The sequence below is a fragment of the Ostrea edulis genome, chromosome 8, assembly GCF_947568905.1.
Source record: "Ostrea edulis chromosome 8, xbOstEdul1.1, whole genome shotgun sequence".
In the NCBI taxonomy this organism is placed as follows: Eukaryota; Metazoa; Mollusca; class Bivalvia; order Ostreida; family Ostreidae; genus Ostrea; species Ostrea edulis.
Genome location: NC_079171.1, coordinates 62,111,659 through 62,136,378, shown reverse-complemented (window position 1 = coordinate 62,136,378; position 24,720 = coordinate 62,111,659). Strand labels below are relative to the sequence as shown.

At 36.2% G+C, this 24,720-nt stretch overlaps 1 protein-coding gene and 1 pseudogene across 4 annotated transcripts; both read left to right on the top strand.

Moving 5' to 3' along the window:
- The first annotated feature begins 4,274 nt into the window (after window positions 1–4,274).
- On the top strand, window positions 4,275–6,286 carry LOC125663438 (uncharacterized; annotated as a pseudogene).
- Window positions 6,287–6,323: 37 nt separating this feature from the next.
- LOC125661478 (tripartite motif-containing protein 2-like) lies at window positions 6,324–23,757 on the top strand. Of its 4 annotated transcripts, XR_007364924.2 has the most exons (7): window positions 6,399–6,460; window positions 6,595–6,686; window positions 8,395–9,730; window positions 10,448–10,483; window positions 11,663–11,779; window positions 17,945–18,075; window positions 23,165–23,757. XR_007364924.2 is itself a non-coding variant. In XM_048893474.2 (3 exons), the coding sequence occupies exon 3, from the start codon at window positions 8,527–8,529 to the stop codon at window positions 9,373–9,375; it is 849 nt and encodes a 282-aa protein (XP_048749431.2). In that variant the 5' UTR covers window positions 6,324–6,460; window positions 6,595–6,686; window positions 8,395–8,526; the 3' UTR covers window positions 9,376–10,423. The 4 variants fall into 4 exon arrangements, 1 of the variants encoding a protein (XP_048749431.2); XR_007364922.2 differs by lacking the exon at window positions 11,663–11,779; XR_007364929.2 differs by lacking the exons at window positions 11,663–11,779; window positions 17,945–18,075; window positions 23,165–23,757 and having other exon boundaries at window positions 10,448–10,693.
- The last annotated feature ends 963 nt before the right edge of the window (window positions 23,758–24,720 follow it).

Genomic DNA, 24,720 nt, shown 5'->3' with positions numbered 1-24,720 from the left:
AACAAACATGATATCATTTCACGGGCGTAGTATGGCTTTTAAGGTACCTCCGCACGTAGTATATTTCCATTTATTAGGGTTGAAGACAATAAATTATGAAATAAGGTATATAGACCACCGCACGTTTTAAACAGCAATACAAATATGAACAATTCTATAACAATAAAACAAGAAATATTATACTAATAAAATCCCACCACGGAACAAGGTATCTAAATCGGGTCGATCTACAACGCGGAAGAGAAAACGGAATGTAACTGAAATTCTCAAATCAGAAAGAGTAATGTTGTTAGAATAACACCTGAAATCAAAGAAGACAAATTATTCATTTTGATTATAATCAAACTGTTTGTGATATGTTTAGAGGCAGGAAAACAATTCTAAAATTCTGCTCTTAAATTGATTGTTTGATCATATCTTGATCATCTCTCTCGATATTTTTTCATTCGTATGGAGACGTCACCAAGACCGGTGGAGGGGTTCAAATTTAGGCCTTTGCTCAGAGCTTACGGCAATTGAGTAGTGAGGGTTCTTCAGCGTGCTACACCTACTGTAATGTCATCACCAAGGACCCGTGACAGTCCAGTGGCGGATCTAAAGGAGAGGGGGGGGGCAGCCGGTGCGCCCCCCGGAAATTTTAAAGTAGCCCTATACTTGACTTACGTCACAATCAAATGTAAATGCGGAATCAAGCGTCCGTTTTCCGGAATGTGGTATTTTAAAGATATCGATTTGAGTTTAACATGGCGATATGAATGCCGATATCAATTCCTTCCATGGCTTTCTTATCAGCTACCGACAAATTTTGTATTAAAAACGGGGTGGGGGGATAAAGATGAATCAAGCAGTAAAAAAAAATCGGTTGGAAAACAGACCCCTTCAAATCTCGTGCCAATGCGATTACGAAGAGAGTGAGACATGTAAAAAACAACGATGGTTCATTATTTTGTAGTGTCGTCATTTTTGGATGGTTAGTTGGATGGTTGTATATTGTTTAACTTCCACTCGATAATGATTCACTCATTTAGGGACGTCCCGTTAATTGCCGGCGAATGGCTCCAAAATTTAGGACTATGCTCGGCGTTTACAGCCTTTAAACAGGGAGAGATCTCTCTCACGTCACACCAAACAGTTTTTTGCGTTCTTATCCGAAGTACCACCCCATTTAGTGGCCTCTTACGACAAACCAACTGATGACCTATTCCAACACAGATCCCCACGGGACTTTTTTTTATCTTTATTGTTTCTTGGAAAACGTAATTTTGATTTTCTACATTGAAAGAGACTTAAGAAATCAAAAAGAAAACGTGGCACCTGATCCCACCTCTGGTATACCCAGGGCTCCGTGTTTTCCTAACCCCGTATCTAACTAATGCTATCTTAATCTTTAGATCAATAATGAGAAAACCTTTTCGATCAATTCAAATATCAAATTTATATTAGCCTTTTAGTTACTTCTTATTAATTCCTTTTAGTGGGGTCATAAACATCATCTTAGTATATATTAATTCTGTTTCGATCGTTTTACTTCCGTTCTATCGTTTTGCTTCCGTTCTATCGTTTTACGACCGTTTTATCGTTTTTCTTCCGTTCTATCGTTTTACTTCCGTTCTATCGTTTTTCTTCTGTTCTATCGTTTTACTTCCGTTCTATCGTTTCACTTCCGTTCTATCGTTTTACTTCCGTTCTATCGTTTTACTTCTGTTCTATCGTTTTTCTTCTGTTCTATCGTTTTACTTCCGTTCTATCGTTTCACTTCCGTTCTATCGTTTCACTTCCGTTCTATCGTTTTACTTCCGTTCTATCGTTTCACTTCCGTTCTATCGTTTCATGTACCAATACATGTACGATGTTTCACTTTACATTCATCGATCCAAAATGAGGCAAACCATTTACACGCACCGGTTGTTTTAAAATTGGATAGTTGAAATCGCAAAACATTTCTCAAAAACTGGGCGCCACCAGGTGACTGAAAAATTGTTGAGTGTGGCGGAAAACAGCAAATCAACCAATCAATCAAATCAACAGCATCAAAACATGTGACTTTTCAACACTCTGTAGGACCATTACGCACGATAAACTAAATGGTATTTAATAAACTTTTCAACATATTTAATCAATATATACATTGTGCTTACTCACCCTCCCCCTTTCCAAATTTGTATCAGTCAAGCCGAAAGTCTACATCAAAGGGGAAGCGAATTTCATTAATATGTGGTGACTTTCACATAATTAAAAGAGTCCGGTTATACAATCTGGTTCGTTTCGTTTCGGTGGGTTTCGTTTCGGTAGATTTCGTTTCGTTTCGTTCCGATTTCGTGTCGCACTTTACAGGTACCCTCGTTATCTTCACCTATATGTATTCTATACCAGGTATAGAGCTATAATGAAAATCATCTTGAAAACAGTTAGACTAATTGATACAAATTCGATTTGGAAAGGCTATGTTTGGAGTGAATTGCTGAAAAAAAAATTTGTTTTACAATGTTGCATTCGGAGATAGGGTTGATTTTTGTTCATATATCTTTTGATTTTACAAATTGTTGGCCTCCTCATAATATTATCACCTACAATGTTTACAATACTTTCCACTTTCAATTCTGCGCTTTAGCAACGTCCATTTGTATCTCGTGTTGCTGCTGGAATTCAAGAAGTCATGTTGGGTTGTTTACGGGTAAGGCATATTACATACATATTGCAATATCACCCTATTAATATGATTAAATACAGTGATTCTAAGGATACTAGGCTAGAAAAAGTAAACTTCTGTTCAATCTTTCTGACAAAATGGAAATGAAAGTTTGTCCAAATGACGATTTTCAATGATATGGTGGGGTTACAAGAGGGGATTAAAGTTTTACATGAGGATAACTAGGCAAATAATCTTTAAACGCTTTTCGAAAGAAAAAAACCCCACCATCATGAATCATTGAACGAATGCAGGTATTCTAAGGTAAAACGTATCCAAGCATGATTATCAAAAACTTAAACCGTTAAGCAAGTGCGCTGAGGTAATACTAAACCCATGTTAATATTATTCCATGCATGTATAAGTAAAATAATTAGGTTTCTGACACCTAACCCATGCATAATCCTGCTGCATTGATGAATTGATCAATCTGATGGGCAGTCGTCATAGTGTAATCCCAACCTCATTGTTTTTTATTGTTCAAATTGTTTTAGAGAGAAGCATGTAACCCTCAAAAGATTGTGGTACAATTACCCCTTCATACATTATCATATTATAATCGGACTCGGGGTTCTATAGATTGATGACCCAGATTCTACACCAGACTCTTCTTCGGCTTGTTTGTCTTGTGTTATATTATCCAGATTTGTGGGTGAATTAAATCTTGACGATCGTATTGATTTGCTCGTCCCACGGCATCTGGCGTCGCCTGGACACGGATTTACCATTTGTTTTTGTTTTTATCGTGTCGGTTGTTTGAGTTCACCTGGCTTCCACGCGTACTTTGTTAAAAGTACAATTTGTGACGCTTGTATATTCAATCAGTACAGTTTATCGTGTTCTTCTTTAAAATCGAAACATTCTAGATTATTTGAATTCATTTTCTGACTATGATTTGTTAAATTATGTATTTTTTTTGAAATATTAAGTGTTCCCCACTTCCGTGCAAAACAAATGATAGCTATCTTGGACTGTAAATCAAGCAAGGCAGAAACACGTGACTGGAATTGTGCATCATAGCGACAATACTTCATTTTTAAAGTTCGTTTGTAAACAAATCAGACTTTTTGTAAAGTTGAACAATTGTCTTTGATTTTTTTTTAAAAAAGTTATAGACTTTTTAATAGATATAATTTTTTTGTGTCATTTATATAGCCTGCATGATATTTTGTTGGCTATAATTATCATTCGAGAAATTAATTTTAGACTTCAACATCACTTTACGTGTAGGGTAGGTGAGTGGTGTTGCTGTTTGGTCTGTATTGTGTTTTCATGTAATAAAGATAGTTGATATTATTTTACGGTGCATAGATTTTTACCACCATGGCTGTCAATATTTATTCTGCAAGTACACAGGAGTTCAGAACACTTGGGTGTGTTTGAGACAAAAAGCAGCCAAAATGATTCAGTTGCGAGAAACAGAAGATGTTACTGAGGAAAACCTAGCTGCTGAAATCCAGATACCAGTATAAACACTTGAACAGTGGGTACATCAAAACAAATTGTCGTTGGAGACGTTACCGATGTCACTACCCACACAACAGGAGGACCGATAACAATTTCAACTATAGCTCGCCTAAGTAAGATGGAAACCATCATTATTCAGCTTGGACAGTCGGTTCAGTCAATTGCGGAGGATATGAAATCCTCGACAGATTCTACGCTAGAACATCAGCAAGTAGAAATCAACAAGCAGAAATCAACAAATTATTAAATGCAATCTTTCAGAGGTGTTTTCCATTAAGCAGCAAGAGGGGCTATTTCTAAGGTGAGCACAGATGATAAAATATTTGTTAACATGAATTACAAGAAAACAAGTGCACCTATCACTAGTAGCTCTGGGAAGCTTGTGCCATGAATAGTGAATGTAACGAACAGTGATCAATCTCAATTCTGAATTCAGATAAATTTAGAAATTCAATTCAAAATTAAGGATTATCTCCCTCATGTATAGCTCTTATCCTTAGACGAATTTGACTCCACTTATTGGCACTCTGTTTTCCCTAAAATAGCTATAGCAAGTTTATTGTTATTTCGGATTTCAAACATTTCGTCGAAATGCGCATCTGGTGCATCAAAATTGGTACCGTATAAGTTTTACATTGGAAATTTTTCCAGCCTAATGTATTCCCTTACCTTAGATGCTTATGAGGAATATGAGGGTGATATTAGAGATGGCAATAGAGACCTTCCTTAGAGGTTGTAAGGAGAACAGTGCGGCAAGACATGTTTGGATATCGAACCTCGTACTATCCACAAAACGTTAAAATTCGTTAAAACGGCTCTAGCAAATGATAGGACACTCTTTCGCGGAGGTCTAGTGCTTACCATCACCGTAAAGTCACATTCCAGGACGAAACAAAGAAAATTGCAACTTAATCAACAGACAAATTACAGAACCAAAGTCTTTTCAAAACAATTGAAACGGGTCCACCTTCCATCATCTTGGAGTGGCAACTGTGATGCCGGAAACCTACCATTGGCAACCACCACCGGTCCTGGTACTTCGTATATGCTCTCTTTCGTAAGGCAATCTGAAGACCAGAATCTCCACAGTTGGTGTCAGTTGGTAAAACGGTTCGCTAAACAAGTTGGGTAAGAGTGTCAACTTTAGAACAATTTCTGGATTTTGTTGTAGAACATCGTTTATATCCAAATGTTTGAAATTTTACCGAAGGGGCAATTAAACTTATGTATTTTTGTGCAAAGAACTACAGCAACTACGTTCCAATCAAATTTGAGACCTCTCCACCATATCATGTAATTTGTCCTATTCATTGACAAATACTCTGCATTTTCTTGAGGCAGTTTCCCTTAGAGAAACATCACACGGACTTGTTGACCTTAGTGGTGTTTTAACCCCAGAGAATCCAGTTATTGATTTCCACTTTCACTTTCACGTTGATAAGGTGTTTGCAAGACGCAACATCACATCTGACTGCATTTCCACCTCACCTCAGTCACTTCCAGTTTCTTTATGCTGTGGCCAACTATGTGTTTTCTGAACATTGTGGCAGAGTCAAGTAAGCAACAGTCAGCATGTTCGTTTAACTTTCGGTATAGATCCCCAAACTACTTCTGACATACTATTAGAATTACAAAGGCTTGTGACTCTGCCATAATGTGTAGCCATAGGAGAGATTCGGATCGACATGACTACTGTATGCAACCGTCTACAGTCGTGCTGCACGTCAGGATGTAGGAAAACTATACTGCACGACCAGATGGACCTGCTCTCAGACCTGCTGGTATTGGCCATGGAAACGAAGAAGTCAGTAGTTTTACACTGTAGAAACTCTAGCTCAGGTGAGGCCGCTGGGCATGTTCTGAATCTCATGAAAATGTTGGATATGGGAGATCCTATATTTCATCGTCACTGCTTTGTGGGATGTTTCCGAGGCCCAGGAATGGACATGCTGTCTCCCTTCAGTTGTACTTGGTATCTCTACCAACATTTTTGGAAATACAAGCTTACAGGAGGTAGTCCGTTATAACGAAATAGATTTTTTTTCACGTATCAAAAATGAGTTTATCCGGTGTATATGGGTTGTTTTGCATCAATGCTTTGTAATGAAAGGAAACAGCTTGACTGTCTAACGTAAAATATATTGCCATAGCTTAGCGACGTGAACTAGGTTAAACCAAATTTCAAAGCTATTTAAATAAGAGATACACATAGATAGTGTATACAGGCTGACGCACCGCACAGGTATTTAATCACAGGACCAGACGGAAGGTCGAAAGAACAGGGAGGCCATGTTGGATTTTCAGGTGAGACAAACTTAATATCCATGTTTGTGTGATCAATAAGATACATATGTAGATCTGCTCATTTCTAAAATAATGTTGACATCGCTACTCAACATGAACTAGGTCAAAACAAACTTTAAATTCTATTTAAACAGATAGTGTATACGGGCTGACGCACCGCACAGGTATTTAATCCCAGGACTAGACGGAAGGTCGAAATAACAGGGAAGCCATGTTGGATTTATAGGTGAGACAAAATTATATATATATATGAATTCTGAAATCACAGTGTCATTTATTAATTGATTCGCACCCGATATTTGTAGTATTGTAATTTTTATGAAGTGTATTTTTGAATTCTACATTAAAGAAAAGTTAGGAAATTAAAAAGAACAACAAATGGGTCATGATATTTGTTATTGATCTTCAGTGTGATAGGTGAAGATAACGAACTTTGATCAATCTCATAACTCCTATAAGGAATATAGAATATAGAGTTGGGCAAACACGGACCCATGGATCTTCCAGAGGTGAGATCAGGTGCCTAGGAGGAGTGGGAATCCCCTGTCCACCGGTCACATTTGCCGTGAGCCCTATATCCTGATCAGTTAAACGGAGTTCTCCGTAATCAAAATCAGTGTGCCAAGAACGGCCTAACAATCGGCATGAAACACATCAGACAGCATTTGACCCAATGATAGTTTGTATTGGCAAAGTAAATCGTTATAACGACCATACAATTTGCGAAATGTTGACTTCACTGTTGGAACCCTGTGTGTTAAACAGTGTGTTAAACATGACTTTTCTGCACTTAAATTCCCTCAAGATTTACTTCACAACATAGCCAACAGAAAATCAATTTCAATTTCGTTGTTGCTTTATGCTAGCCAGGCATGTGAAATTGAGAGGGGGGGGGGCTTTTTAAACAATGATTATTATTAGTTATTATCTTATGCAAATAAAGATGCACGCATATTGAGTGATCCCCCCCCCCCCCGCCATACACACATACCACCACCACTGCCACTACACGCATATCCACATTTTTTGATTTTCAATAGTAGTAGTTATGAATTGATATGAGGAACATTTTATGAACGGTTTAAAACATAATAAATTTCCAAATCCCCCCCCCCACGTTAGGACTTTCAAAACCGTGTAAAAATATGGATTGTGAAATGAAGAAAATGAATGGTGCTAATGATGAAATCAGATAACGCGACGGTAAAGATTTGCAAGACTGAAGACCGTCAATGGAAGTAAAAGCTGGGGTCTTGTGAAATCAACGTAAGAATCTGATTGGAATGGTGTAAAATCATAAGTAAACAACGCTGAAATTATTTCGGTAAAGTTCTTTATACCCTACGAATCTGTCCACTGTGGAAAATTTTCCCTTGATGTCTGGATTTTATTTCATTTGGTCGTCAGACATTTCCTCACGGAATAAAAAAAAAAACACCAAACAAAAAAAACCCAACCCAAAACAAAGAAAAACCAAAAAGCAGACAATGTAATAAACAGGAAGTAAACATCGCATTACATTATGGGATTAGTATTAATATTTAATGTTGGTTTAAGAAGAGTTTCAGTATCTAATGTCACATTAACTGATGTGAGTTTTATAAAAAAATTATACAACGATATTTAATGAAAGAATTAACAAATGTTACAATTAAGGATTTAATAACTCGTTAGAGTTAATGTCACATTAAAAATAATATCTTTTATTATTATTACAATCGGGTCCTGGTCTCTAGCTCCTTAATTTATTTTGTAAACTTTGAGTTTAAAGCTGAGTTTTTTCCGGAACATTTTGTATATTGTGAGCTTGGTGTTTACCTAAAGAGACGCAGGCAGAACAGTCAGGAACGTCACATTTCTCAGAATAATGTTTACCGTGTTTAACGGTATGGTCTGGATATTTAGAGTAGTTAGGGGACTTTTTCTATTTATAGGGCCTAACGTTGTGTCTTATAGAAGAATCCAAGAGGTACTTCCGAACTCAGACTCTCCATAGATTTATATGACAACACTCACAGTGACTCTGTAGATGGTCAGTTTTACAGAGGTCACACAGCAGCAACACAATGAAGTCAGCAGAAGCTGTATCGTCTCCTCCAATCAATCCACTGCTTGATGAGCCGCGCGTCACCGCCACCATAAACACTGAGTATAGAAAACTATACAGTGTTAGCTGTCTGAGTGAAGATCAAGTCTGGACATGTGGAAATAACAATATAATGAAGCTCCTCAACCACCAGGGTAATCTACAGACAACAATGCAAACCGACTCAGAGAACGAACCATGGGGCATTGCAGTGACACGAGACGGAGAACTTGTTTATACTGACACTATTGATAAAACTGTAAACCTAGTGAAGAATGAACAGATAGAGACTGTGATTACACTACAGGGGTGGCAACCTCTCAATGTCTGCAGTACGGTATCTGATGATCTCCTGGTTACAATGATCAGTGATGATGGCAAAGAATCCAAAGTTGTGCGTTACTCTGACTCCACAGAGATACAAACTATTCAGTTTGATGATCAGGGTCGTCCTCTCTATTTATCTGATGGTTTAAGCTATAAATACATCACTGAGAACAAGAACCTGGATATATGTGTGGCTGACCGTAAAGGTAATGCAGTAGTGGTGGTCAATCAATCAGGAAAACTCCGATTTAGATATACTGGTCATCCCTCTAATAGCGAGGAATCATTTACTCCATTGGGCATCACTACAGACAGCCAGAGCCACATCTTGATAGCAGACCATGGCAATCAGCGTATCCACATCCTAGATCAAGACGGACAGTTCCTCCGTTACATTCACTGTGATTTAGAATGTCCATACGGTTTATGTGTGGACATCAGAGACAACCTCTTTGTGGCCGAGTTGCTCACTGCTAAAGTGAAGAAAATTCAATATCTATAAACAGTGTTAAGAACTCAAATCAAAACAGAGTTAATTGCGTATCTTTAGAGTTCTTATTTACAGCCGTGTTTTAATTACAGTTGCTTTGTTAATTACAGTTCCTTGTTAATTACAACTCTATGTTATATTGGAATTAACATGTCCGTCTGTCTGTAGACACCATTTTGTCCATGCATGTTTTAAAAAAAACTAGTGTAGAGATTTTTCTGAAAATTTCTCTACTCATTACTCACCATATGAATATGTGCACTTCATATTTTCATATTGATTGGACAATTTTCTTCAAAGAAAGGTGAAGATGACAGCATCCCCTGTCGAAAAGTCACACCCTACTTGAGCCACATATCTTCATCAGGTAAACGGAGTTATTTGTAGTCAAAATCAGTGTGCCAAGAACGGCCTAACAATCGGTATGAAACACATCAGATAGCAGTTGACCCAATGAAAGGTTTTATTAGCAAACTACATCGTTATAACGACATATAATTTGCGAAATGCTGGTTTAAACGAGATTATTGAAACCCCTGTACCTTGTTTGGCAATAGCCTGCCTCAAACTCTTGCGTATGGAATCAGTTTAGAGATATAAACACCATATGTAGGTGATTATTGAATATTGCTACATAAATATGGGAAGTTTACGATGGAGAAGCAGAAATTATCTCATATGTCATAAAGTTGAGTTATTTTCAATAAAATGTCTAAGTATGAAGCAGAAGAGGAGGGATATATTAAATCGACATGTGAATGAGATTGATTATTGTTTACAGATAAAACGTCGTTGATATATCTAAATGTAGAGTTGAATACCACAGCAACATACATGTTTCTTCTCATGTAAATGCTTTTGAACAAACTCTGCATCATCAGGATATAAAAACAGGTCAGCTAACAAAGGAACACAATTCATGTCTATGGGAATTCCAATAGACTGTTGGACGACCTGATCACTAAAGACTACGAACATATTATCAAGGAAGAACTCCAGTGTATTTCTTTTTATTTTAACACAATTATTTTGCATGGAATTAAATTGGTATTTAACTGTAGCATATTTTTTATTTCAACTTCAGAGTACTTGTGCGTGGAATCAGAGTGGTGTTTAGCAAGTAAGTTTTCGAATGACTGATCACTAGATATGACTATTTCTGTTTTTCGTTTTTGTTGAAGAAGCAACTGTCTATGATGTCAAAAAGTCTTTAATTTATCGTGAGGAATGGTCTCGTGAAGTGTTGAAGAGTCATACGTTTTGATGTTGTTAGTTTGAGAAAAGTTTTGCGATTTCAAATTTAATAAAAATTCTTCAGAATTTTGCAGAATTCACACTTCTGGTATATCTAGTGGCATAGTACGTTTAAAGTTTCTCTTCACAGCTGTTAACATTTTCTTGAGGAACAAAGGTAGGGACTTGGTAGAAACATTTACTCGATCAAGCAATGTATGCAAAGTGAAGATAATGAACAGTGATCAATCTGATAACTCCTACAAGCAATACAAAATAGATATTTGGACAAACACGGACCCCTGGACACACCAGAGGTGGGATCAGGTGCCAAGGAGGAGGAAGCATCCCCTGTTGACCGGTCACACTCTCCATGAGCCCTATATCCATATGAGGTAAACGGAGTTATCCGCAGTCAAAATCAGTGTGCCGAGAACTGCTTAATAATCGGTATGAAACACATCAGACAGCATTTGGCCCAATGATAGGTTGTATTGAAGAACTAGATCGTTATAACTACCATAGAATTTGCGAAATGTATGTTTTTTGGGGAAGTTTAGGAATCCAATATAGGTACAGCAACTGCTATTCATCCATCTCATTGACTTGGATATTAAATATATCTAGAACTAAAGGATGGGTTGAATATTTCGTCTTTTGAAAGGGCAGTTGGAGTATAAGTACGATTACCAAATGCGGAATCAATGTCAAGTTCATTTAAAACACAGTTGTAATGATGAGTCTTGCAAACAAAGACAATGTTGTTACAAGCTTTGTCAGCTGGAACCAAAACATAGTCCTTATGTAAGCTATCTAATTCTTTTATCACTTCTGGTTTACTAAACACAGAACGATTGATGGTAGGTACTGTTGTTTTGATGTGTCCTGTAGGGGATTTTGATATATTAATCCATTCTGAAAAGGTATCAAGTTCTTTTTCGTATTTCGCCTGGCATAATCTTCGATAGAATTTATAACAGAGGTGAAGTTCTGTCGCCAATTGAAAGCCCGAGTTTCTCAGAATTTAGGACCTTTTAAAATAAGTGATTCCGGTCCTCATTTTCAGCTATATCAAAACCACCAGTGATGACATGTTCAGCTGGACTATAACTGAAAGAAGACGAAGAACAAGAACACGTAGGAGGAATAAGTATATGGTGATCCAATATCAAGGCACAGCAAAGTTTGTTTGCAATTAAAAAGTCTAGATGCAATAGTAGAAATAAATTTGTAGGGTAGACAAGGTGTATACTTCAACTTTAAATGTGTTAGAATGCTAGACTGAACTTTTTTATGAAGAAAAATGTTGATTATATTCACGGCCTCTGTTTCTTTTTTAATAATTTTGAGTGTATGGAAATGGCGGCATGCTACGAAAGGAATGCCACTCATAACCCGCGGTGGTTTATAGATCATGTGATGGACAACATCCATAGTCATAGAGTTCAGTCTACATTCTGGTGTTGAAAACCGAAGCATGAACTAACTAGTTTTGGCTTCTTCAAAAAATATCAATGGAATAGAGTAAAGTTTAGTGCGAATATGATGAGGACCTAATTATCTGTTGACGTAAGATAAAAGTGAATCCAACGTGACATAGTGAATACTTGGTCTTTCATATGAACGATGTAACGATGTCCATGACTACGGTTTAGGTCTTTGTGTATTTGGAAAAAAGTTCAATCACTAGTCAAATATCCTACAATGTATACATTATCATTACATCCGTATATAAATGCATTACCTATATTCCTGACCCAGTGAACTTCTCGTTGTTTACGAAAAAGAGGTACTTAAAGTTGGATTGTTTGTATGATGGCATTTTTAAAAATAGAATTTCTTTATATATAATGCAAGGTGAAGATAACGAACAGTGATCAATCTCATAACTCCTACAAGCAATACAAAATAGATAGTTGGGCAAACACGGACCCCTGGACACACCAGAGGTGTGATCAGGTGCCGAGGAGGAGTAAACATCCCCTGTTGATAATGTATAATATATAATAGGAAGGACAGATTTATAGCTGGACAAGGAATCGAGCCTGAGCCATAGCAGTCATAGTGTTTAACCGCTGAAATGTCCAGACCAATATCCACGGTGCATACAATCTGGTTAAAATCAAACCATTCCTGTTTATTTGATTGTCATATTAATCGACAAACAAAACAAGAGGACCAAGGGTAACATCTCTCACCTGAGTTACCTTGGTCTGCATTTGAAGATTTTCTTTCTATATAGCATGTAAAACTTTGATCCCTATTGTGGTCCCAACCTACTTATGGGAACCATGATTTTTGCAAACTTGCGTCTACACTATGTCAGGAAGTTTTCATGTAAATGTAAAATTCTTTGATTTAATGGTTCTTAAGGAACATATTTTAAAAGATTCTCCATATATATTTGTATGCAAAACTTTGATCCCCTAGTGTGACCATTTCCTACCCCGGAGGCCATCATTTGAAAAAACCTGAATCTGCACAATGTCAGGAAGCGTTCATGTAAATATGTACTTTCCTGGCCCAGTGGTTCTTGAGAAGAAGTTTTTCGAATAATTTACATATATATTTGTATGTAAAACTTTGATCCCCTAGTGTGGTTCAAACCTACCCCCAAGGGTCATAGTGTTAACAAACTGGCATCTGCACTATGTCAGGAAGGTGTCATGTAAATTTCAGCTCTTCCGGCCAAGTGGTTCTTGAGAGGATTTTTAAATAACCCTACCCTATTTTTTTTTTTTTGCATTGTTATGATTATCTTCCCTTTATAGGGACATGAGCCTTCATTTCAACAAATTTGAATACCCTTGACCCTGGGATGTTTTGTGCCATGTTTGGTTGAAATTGGCCTAGTGGTTCTTGAGAAGAACATTTTTAAAAGTCGTCAATGTATTTTCACTATTTCACTATTATCTCTACTTGAAAAGGGGCGTAGCCCTTCATTTGAACACACTTGAATCCCCTTTATCGCAGGATGCTTTTTATCAAGTTTGGTTGAAATTGGCCCAGTGGTTTTGGAGAGTATTTTTAAAAGCCGTCAATGTATTTTCATTATTTAGCTATTATCTCCCCTTGAGAAGGGCATGACTCTTGATTTGAACAAACTTGAATTCCCTTTACCCAAGGATGCTATGTGCCAAGTTTGGTTGAAATTGACGTAGTGGTTTTGGAGTAGAAGATGAAAATGTGAAAAGTTTACGATGACAACGACGACAACGACAACAACGACGATAGAGAATGGACAGATCAGAACAGCTCAGATGAGCCTTGGGCTCAGTTGAGGTAATAAAAAATAGCTAGCAAATGTTTGATTTTAACCAGAGTGCGATACATATAGCGCATATTACTACAATCATCCCTCTTTAAATGGTCTAAGGCTGTCTTTGGCCTTGATGACACAAACCAGATTTTTTTGCCCCTAGCAAGGTTTTCTCCTGCAATCACAGGGGTGTTCACGGCCCCAAATGTAACAGGAAAAAAGGAAATGTATGATTGTCCTGGCGATTGAATCTGATACCTCTGTACTAGCTATCCAGCTATTCAGGCCAACATCTATGGTTTGCCATGGGAATTGAATCCGCTTTGCATTATTTTTCGAATTTGAGGCCCCTGTATTAACAGTCCGGTGCTGTAATTAATGAGTCATCCAGAGCAATAGCCATGGATTGACTCGACCGGAAATTAAACACGACACCACCGGGCCATATCTAAAAATAGGTTTGCTCCCCCTCTTTCAGAAGAGGGTAGATGCACTTGAGGTGGATGAAAAGGGGGAATTTTTTCCTGCCAGTAAAATTGTATTTAGTATGAAATTCCCATGATCATTAACAAAGTCGGATACTGTATTGTAGAACATTTGCTGGTAATGTGCTAAACATTTTAACGTTTATGTTACAGAAATGATTTTGAATATATCTGAAAGTTATTTCAAATGTATGCTTTGAAATAATAGGCCTAGCATATAAAATGTCATTTACATTACAACATGGAACATGGAAGTAAATAATTAGTATCGAGTCTTGTGCATGGTTTTGGAAATGTTCAATATTAGCATTAAATGGTTTAAATTTTTATTTGTGGCAACTTATACCTCTGGTGTGTCCAAGGGTCCGTGTTTGCCTAAATATCTATTTTGTATTACTTGTGGTATTTATGATATTGATCGATGTTTGTTATCTTCACCTCTCATATCCTAGATTTTAAAGCGTGCACCAAACTTACAAGCACGTTCCAATATTTCGAATGCAAAAGTACATATAATCCTCCAGTTTTAAAGGATTTATTAAGGATGAAACCATAGACCATGTGATGAACACAAGTGACGGGGATGTAGTTCAAGGAATTCTTAGAGATTCTAAAACAAACATTCTAGTTGTAGTGATTATGAAATTCAAGTGACACTTTACAACTACGTCCGAGTCGCTCTGTTATTTATTTGTACTAATCAAACACCATTGTTTCCCATATTAACACTGACTAGAGCTTTCATATGAATAGGAAGGAAAGGAGATTTTCCGTGTGTTTGATAAATCTTTAACTTTTTAAGACTAGTAATGAAACAAAGCAAACACGGTTGAATTGCTCAAATTTTCAAAAGAAATTATTCTTGCACAAGTACAGTGTGGTATATAACTTTTAAGAAATGAAGATGGATTAAAACCTGAAAATGCCGTAATAGTTTGGCCACAAATTATATCATAAGGTATCCGTATATTTTTATAAGATTGGTGGAAAAGATGAATAATTGTTATTAAAATTTGAACAATTGTAAGGAAATGAACATTTTGTTCTAAAACAATAGAATAATTTTAACATGAAAGTGTAGAAAAAAATGCTATTGAAGCTTAACCTGATATTAATAGTCTAGATTTACAGTAGGAGTGATTAAAAGCAACATAATGTGTAATGATATCATATAAATGCCTTGTAATAGTTATTAGTCAATTTCATTATAAATTGCAATTTTCTGTTGTTCGTTTTCAGATTTAAATCTTGTTAAATTGTGACTTCGTACGTAAAATTGAATCAAAGAAAAATTATATCCTTTAAGTAGAACGGCATTTTAACCAATAAAAAATTAAGAAAAAATTAACATCATGCATTCTCTATCAACCACAACAGAGAGGAAGTGAACAGTCCAAAGACTGTAAATCACTTCCACTCTGTATACCGTCTTCCATGGAAGTCGGTAAGAACCTCGCATCAAACCGCCGAAACACTAAATTAGTGTAGAAACAAGTAATTGTTGAGGTACGTAGCTGATGGGAGCCATATTTTTCCTTACAACGTGAACACCCCGACGCCCCGTAATCTCTTTTTTCTCGCTCCTCGAGTAGACGACGTTTTTCCTTTTCGATCTAACAGACCCTCTCTATTCGTATTATTTCTTGATTTTAGGTTGAAACTTACGAAGATATAGAATTTCCGGTCATTACAAAATACCGATTGGTAGATTAGTATCTGGAGCGACATCGAGAATTTGAGAAAGAAATCGTCAAAATGACGGAATAAAAACTTTTGGAACGGCGGAATTTTCTCAGACTCGCGGTTGGACGCGGGGAAACAAACAATATTTTCAATTTATCCCTACATTACAAGTCAGGTGCTTTAACCACTATACTATCCTGTCGATATACACACAAGTCAGGTGCTCTAACCACTATACTATCCTGCCGATATACACACAAGTCAGGTGCTCTAACCACTATACTATCCTGCCGATATACACACAAGTCAGGTGCTCTAACCACTATACTATCCTGCCGATATACACACAAGTCAGGTGCTCTAACCACTATACTATCCTGTCGATATACACACAAGTCAGGTGCTCTAATCACTATACTATCCTGCCGATATACTGGTAATAGTGATACCTTCAAGAGAAGAATACAATTTTTGTTTTTATTCAAAATATTCATGTATAGACTGAGATTACAATGCGTAAACAATCTTGAAATGCACGCATTTGCAACTTGAACTAGTTCTAATTGTAACAGGGACCGTTACAAATGTTCCCAAATCCTCCCCAATTAAAGATTGATGTCATTGTAAACCTATAGCAATTCATCATTTTATTTTAGCCTTTAATTACATGTAGTACGTTTACTATGGTTATTTCAGTACCAAGAAATGAAATAAAGCAATGCACGTGCATACACGCGCATGCGAATATGACCCCGCACTTAAGTCGATATCATTCAACAGGCATTTGTATCGTGTCACGGCGGGTGTGACTGGTCGACAGGGGGTGCTTACTCCTCCTAGGCACATGACCCCACCTCTGGTGTATCCAGGGGTCCCTGTTTGCCCAACTGTCTGTTTTGTGTTGCTTGTGGGAGTTATGAGATTGATCTTTGTTCGTTATCTTCCCCTTTTATACTCACAGTATGAGTTTCATAACGTTTCCATCAAACATAAGGAAGTTATAGTGATTTTAAAATCGTCCAATCAGATTTCAGCACAAGGGGATGCACGTGCTGAACAGTTATTTTAACCTCAGCAATCTGTAAAGAGTACTAAGACACATATATATCCTTAACATCAACATAATTTGATGTAAAACAAAAACGTTATCGTCCTTTAAAAATGAGCTTTTGAAAAACGATGCACGCGCATGTAAGTGTGCGTTGACATTTTTTATTACACATATATAAAGATACACATATTATCTACCTATACTGTGAATATCAGCTCTTTCGCTTCTTTAATAAGATAGTTACAAACTTTTAGTATTATCCAATCAAAAAGAAGCGCACGTGCATGCACGTGCAGATTGGTAATTTTGACCATATACATCAGATAAGGGTCTCAATATCTACCTATGATATGCATATCAACCATTTCAATGAACAACAAAAAATTAGACTGATTGCAAAGTTAGTGTACACATTTTGCACATCTACAAATAATATACCATCATCCTATTAAGGTTTCATTTCGATCTCTTGTATATTCTGATTTTCAATTTTTTGTACCAAAATTGCAATGCATATGCGTGCACGTGCATGCAAGTGCAAACAAAATGATTATCGTTCTGCACATCTACAAACGCTATACTTTCATACTGGAAAGTTTCATATCGATCCCTTTTGTAGTTTCTGAGAATACTCTCGGACAAAATAGTACCGGAGAAAAATAATAAGACTAGACACAATATCGTTGCGAGGAACGAGTTGGTCTTCCGTCCGATTTCTGACGAGACAAGATCTTGACTGGGATAATTGAATTAGTGAAAAATGACCATACATGAAAGGAAACATGTCTAAATTCTTAAAAATAGAGGATAAACACATAAGAGATATGATTTATCAATCATAAACTTCCGGTTTTGTTTTATTCACTTCAGGTATATCGGAAGTCCATAAAACGACTGTAAAGTCCACATGAGTGTGCAGGGACCCCACTAAAAGTTTTGATGAAAAATACTACGTTTTCGGACAACTTCCAGTTTCTAAGAACCAACTTCCGATTCAAATGGTATGTCTTATTACACTTTATTTGAGCATTAGTAATGTAAAATTTAAAAAAAAAAAATACATATTATTAAGCTACTTCCGGTGGACGACCGAAGTGACGGCATCAGAAGTGAAACACGTATATTACATCTACATGTTACCATTTAACAATCTTGAAAGTTTCAAGACTCAATCTTTGACCGTTTACGAGAAAACGTCCGGGGGAAATGTCTTTAAGAAATCTGGAAATCAGATATATCTCATGAACAGAAGTGAATTTTGTAAAAAAAGAAAAGCAAAAACCCCAGTCTTTTGAAGATGGATAGTGTCAAAAATACATGTAAAAATCTTGACTTGTTAGGGAGATAGATGATTAATGTTCGTTATCTTCACCTTTAATGAGGACAAAGAAAGAACAAGTTTTTCTTAATAAACCGGAAGCTGCTGTTTTAACTTCCGGTAAGTATAACATTTTTTGAAACTACAAAAGAAACCATATTTTACCATTGAAGATTCCTTTAAAACGCATAATTACGAAATTTGACGTTTTCTTTGTTCACGAAAAAATGACATGTGTATGTCACATCTACAAGTCGAGATATATCTTTCCTGAACGTTTCAAGATGAAATCTGTAAGCGTTGATGAGAAAACGCATGGACAAAATCTCCTTTTAAAATCGGAGAATGAAAGTATCTCACGACATTCCCCAATCATATCAACTATTTCAATGATGTAAGGTGAAGATAACGAACAGTGATCAATCTCATAACTCCTATAAGCAATACAAAACAGATATTTGGGCAAACACGGACCCCTGGACACCCGCCATGAGCCCTATATCCTGATCAGGTAAACGGAGTTATCCGCAGTCAAAATCAGTGTACCAAGAACGGCTTAACAATCGGTATGAAACACGTCAGACAGCATTTGATCCAATGCGAGGTTGTACTGACAAATTAGATCGTGATAACGACCATAGAATTTGCGAAATGCTGACTTCAATGGAGACTGTTGGAATCCCTGTACCATCAACTTGTTTGTCAGTAGCTTACCTCGATTTAAAAACTGACTATAGAACAAGCTCTTGCATATCGAATCAGTTGAGACATATAAACACCATATGCAGGTGATAATGGAATATTGTTACATAAATATGGGAAGTTGACGATGGAGAAGCTGAAAGCATACCGTTTGTCATACAGTTGAGTTGTCAGTTTGCCGTTAATGTCTACTTTCAATAAAATATCTAAGTATGAAGCAGAAGTGGACGACTCTGTGGTGTTCTTTATTTCGAGCTCACAGGGATATATCAAATCGACATATGAATGAAAGCTATCATTGTTAATAGACAAAACTTCATCGATATATCTAAAAGTCGAATTGAAGGCCACAGCGAGAGATATTTTCTTCTCACGTAGAAGTTTTTGAAAAAATTGTGCTTTATATGAATATAAAAACAGGTCAACTAACAAAGGCGCACAATTCGTGCCCATGGGATTGGTATAACATCGTTCAATGATATAACACTGTTCGTTATCTTCGCCTTTCATCGTATCACACCGCCAAAACAGTTAATTAGCGTAGAGTCATGTGACTGTTGAGGGACGTGGCTAATTGGGGCCATATATTATCTTGCTTGATAAGGTGAGATCATTTTGATTCTTAGTGAAAATATTGCAATAAATATCACAACAACGTTTAAAACATCGCAATATATCGCAATGCGGTATTTTAAGACAATTCCCAACCCTACAAACAAATCAACCAAACCAGGTTGAATAATGAAGTCTAATGCTACAGACAGTCCACTCGCCCTGGAAATATGCGAGTAGCGCGGGCGCAATGTGACAAAGGGCACTGTCGTAGAAGATGAACTTTTGGAAGTGTCTGCCAATGTCATTTGGAAAATGTGTTTAGAAATACTCCTTCAATGATTGATGGATCACTAGGTGATGTCGTAAGTGATGGAGGTACATAGCAACTTCCAAGTGTATGATTGCAATAAATCTGGAACAATTGGTATAAATATGCACGTTATACTGGTCTCATTATGAAAATATAGGAAGAATTGTCCAAACCAAACAAAATGTAGATGGTTAATGTTGGTGTATCGGCAGGGCATGGAGATGACCCGAACACCACTCTTTCCAAACTTCGGTGGAATTCTTAGGAACCACTAGGCCAGAGATGTTGAAAATTACATGAAAGCTTCCTAGCATTGTGTAGATTCCAGGTTGTTGAAATCATGTTCCCCGATGGTAGGAGGGGGCCAACTCCCATGCTGATATATAGGATACATATTGAAAGAAAATCTTCTCAAGCACAACAGGTACATGATTTTCCTTACTAATATGCAAACATTCCTAGGAGTGCAGATTCACGTTTGTTCAAATTGTGGTCCCTGAGTGTAGGGTGAGACCACAATAGGGAGTCAAAGTTTTACATCGGAAAATATAAGTAATATCTTTACAAATATTACAGCAGGGTCGTGTGTAATCATATGAATATACGATCATCATCAGGTAATGCAGTTGGATGTGTGTTCAATTTCATGGCCTCAGGAGTAGAATGGATCCACGGTAGGAGTGAAAATTTGAAAAGGGATATTGAAAAAAGCTTTTAAAATTTCTTCTAACGAAGAAAAGGGCCATTACTAATCAAATTAATATCCAAGTATTTCCAGTTAGTGCAGATTCAAATTTGTTTGAATTGTTGTCCCGGGAGTAGGCAATAATAGGGCCTAGGTTATTAGTGCAGATTAATGTATGTTCAAATTACCACCATATAGAGGGTAGGACGGGGCTACAATTGGAGATTAAAGTTTTATATCGGAATACATATTGGCACCGTATTGGTACCAAATTGGTACCGTATACGTTTTACATAGGTATAGGTCTTTGAATATTCCTTGCCATGATTTCTTTATCTTGTTCCATTTCACCATGGTTATATTATGACCCAATGGGGCTAGGTTGCAGCCACAATATGGGCTAAACGTTTTTCACGAGAATAAAGACTACAAACAATATTTTAGATATAAGAATAGCTGAATAACAGCTGGACCAAATTGACTTATGGGAACGATGTGATCCGTGAGCCTCTTGTTTGTTGTATATATAGATAGAGAGAAAAGAAACTTTCTCGGTAGGGTCAACACGGTTGTGTTCAATGTGCACATTTTTAAAGTATAAGATACAAAATATGCGATGGTGGTCTCTGTATAGGAAACATGGTGTATATATGCATCTCTTTAGCGCCATCAATTTATTGGCCACGTCTATCACAGATACATGCACGTTTCCTTGTTTAGGTATATATATATATATATATATATATATATATATATATATATATATATATATATATATATATATAATCCAAAATATAAGTAAATATCCACACAAGTAATAATATAATAATAATAAAGAAAAATTAGAACGCCGAAAATAACTCAACCGGTTTCATTTTCAATTTTCAAGAGTTATGGCATTATTGCTTAGTTATAGTTACACATTATAGATTTAACTATGACGTCAAACATGACGGATTGTATTGACGCTTTAACAAAGATCATTATGACGTCATGATGCAACGTTATGAAATATACATGAGAAAAGAAAAAAATAAAATAAAAACACAGCCGACTTTTGGTCTGTGCTAGATAAAAAATATACAATATATAACAATAATAATGACAAGTTTTTTTACATAGCAGTTGACTTCTGACGTATGTATTAACAATCAAATAAAACAGTTAAATCTATAATGTGTAACTAAGCAATAATGTCATAACTCTTGAAAATTGAAAATGAAACCGGTTGAGTTATTTTCGGCGTTCTAATTTTTCTTTATTATATATGATGTGTCCTTTCTTAGCTTTGTATAAATATTGTCTCGTTGCTTTGTAGTGGTAAAAGAGAAGCGATTGTCTTCTTCCTCTGTAGAACATCGCTGTACTTCTCTCGGTCATGTAACAGTAAAGCACTCAGCTAAAGATTCAGACCAGTATAGTTTCCTGATTGAAGTGTTCCCTTCCTCAGTGGCTTATCCCCGCAGTTCACTCAGTTTCAGAATATTTACATTTGATTTACTACGTTTACATGTCCTTATCTTCAATTTGTCGTTCAAAACATGGAGCTATTCAAAGTCCCTTTTCATTATTAAAGGCATTCAATGTCTTCGTTATATTTTACTCATGCTGCATTCCAAAAGTTGAAATAAAAAAGGTACGTTTCAGGATACCGAGTACCTATCTATACCTTACACGGATATATTACAAGCCGTGAAGGTGGAACCTCTGACGTATTGGTCTGCGATGGGATTCCAATATGTCTGTTGGGATTCCAATATGTCTGTTGGGATTCCAATATGTCTGTTGGGATTCCAATATGTCTGCGATGGGATTCCAATATGTCTGCGATGGGATTCCAATATGTATGTTGGGATTCTAATATGTCTGTTGGGATTCTAATATGTCTGTTGGGATTCCAATATGTCTGTTGGGATTCCAATATGTCTGTTGGGATTCTAATCACACAAAGGTGTCCTCAGTTATTGGATTGTTTCTTTCATTTTCTTCTAAATCAGATATATCTTGCTACCTCCAGCATTTGAATATATTGACAATATGTTTTAAAGAAGCATGACAAGTGCAAAATTCCTTGACAACTTGATGACAAACGAGATGATTACAGCTTATCTCTTGTAAACTTTGTAGCAATGTTTCATCATCACCTGCATAAAGTGTTTAACAACAATCAAAGATCTCCGCTTTTTAACATTCCTATACCGCTTGTTATTTTGATCGGAGAGATTATTCTTTTGTTGAAAATATATTAAATTGATAGCTCTAAAGCGTTTTTGAAGACTTCATTCGAATTGACGAATTCCTCTATATGAAACAAACCACCTACTCTTATTTCGAAGTAGATGGTTCAAACGAAGCTGATATGGATTATATCAAAGGGCAACACACTCTATTTTCAATGAACATAATTTAAGGTTTTTTTTATTTTGGTGAACTATATATTTTTTGAACGCATTTCTTTACGTGTTTTATAGTAACATGTTCTATTAATAATCTTCATTGTTTCCATTAATTTTGATTCAGTAGAGGCAGCTACAACCAACTTGGAGGACATGGAGAACCAAAATGCACCGCTTCAAAGCTGCTACAAAGCTGCAGACGACCTGTATATATTTGAATGGAACGAAAGCTACAAAGTTCCGGGCAATTTCAAACGGCATTTACACAATGTTCCCAATCGGGGTTCTCCTCAAAAGCACAGAAGTATCAATATTATACCTGCTCTACCAGTTCAAAAATGTTGTTACATAAACAAGAGCTGCCTTCATGAAGTTTTTCACAATGCTTATAGGAGGGGTGATGGAGACAGTTACTGTTTCAGAGTTATCTCTCTTTTGATTTTGTTAATTTTTGTTTTCCTGTCTTTTTTAAGTGGGGTAATCAACTATGAGCACACACAGATGATATTTATCAATAAAACAAAATGTATTGTAATAATTTTAACTGTATTAATTCATTAGCGAATTAACATAAAATATCAAACTTACGTAGCTTGTGTTGGTTAAAAATATGGTAAATGATTGTTTAAGGGAGAGGCAAATTAATTTGAATTTTGTATCATTTGATTACCTATTTGTGATTTTGTACTTTCAAGATTTAAAAAAAAAAATTATTTACCAAACAATACTTCTAAAACTACATCATAATTACTCACCATTGTTATGGAGTAGTTTTGACTTGTCATATAACTTTCACTGTGTAGTTTTTCTATCAGGTAACGTGCGTTTTCGCATTGACGATATTTGTTTAAAACTGCGCATGGAATTTTAACGCTCCAAAAGTACATTTAAAACTTTTTCCAGAACACCTGCCGCACCCAGAGGTCTTAATTTTGTTTTATATCAAATAAAATTGTCTTATTTTTCATGAACACATAAATAAACTGAAGAGTGATCAATCCCATAACTTCTATAAGCGATACGTAATATAGAGTCGGGTAAATACAGACCCCTTGATATACCAGGGTTGGGAATGGGTTCCTAGGAGGAGTAGGTATCCCGTGTCGACTGGTCATACCCACTGCGATCCCTATATCCTAATCAGGTAAACTGCTTTTTTAAAACTTTTTTTAATTTACGAAATTTTCTCTTCGCACATCAATCACTGTTGCATACATATGAGAAATGGGTTACATAGGTATTTTCATACAACATATTCATTTTGAAATACGAACTCAACAACATAAAGTATACTGTCTGCATTTAATATTTATCTTATTCTTTTATGTAAGTATATTTATGATGTAAAAGTTCCTTTTAGGAGAGAGAGAGAGAGAGAGAGAGAGAGAGAGAGAGAGAGAGAGAGAGAGAGAGAGAGAGAGAGAGAGAGAATATTTTCTTGGTAAAAGATTTTGAAAATATAATAGATCTAGATACAATATATGTATTGATGAACCACACCGAAAAAGAGTTAAAAGAAATACAAACCTATTTGCTGAAGAAGTACCTATAGACCGACATGTATATATTAATCATCAGTTTTCACATACTCTCTGACAGTTTCATATTCACCATATCTACAGTTTCTTAGCAGCAAGTACTTCTCAATCACAATTCTGTCTGTGACTATTTTTCTAATCG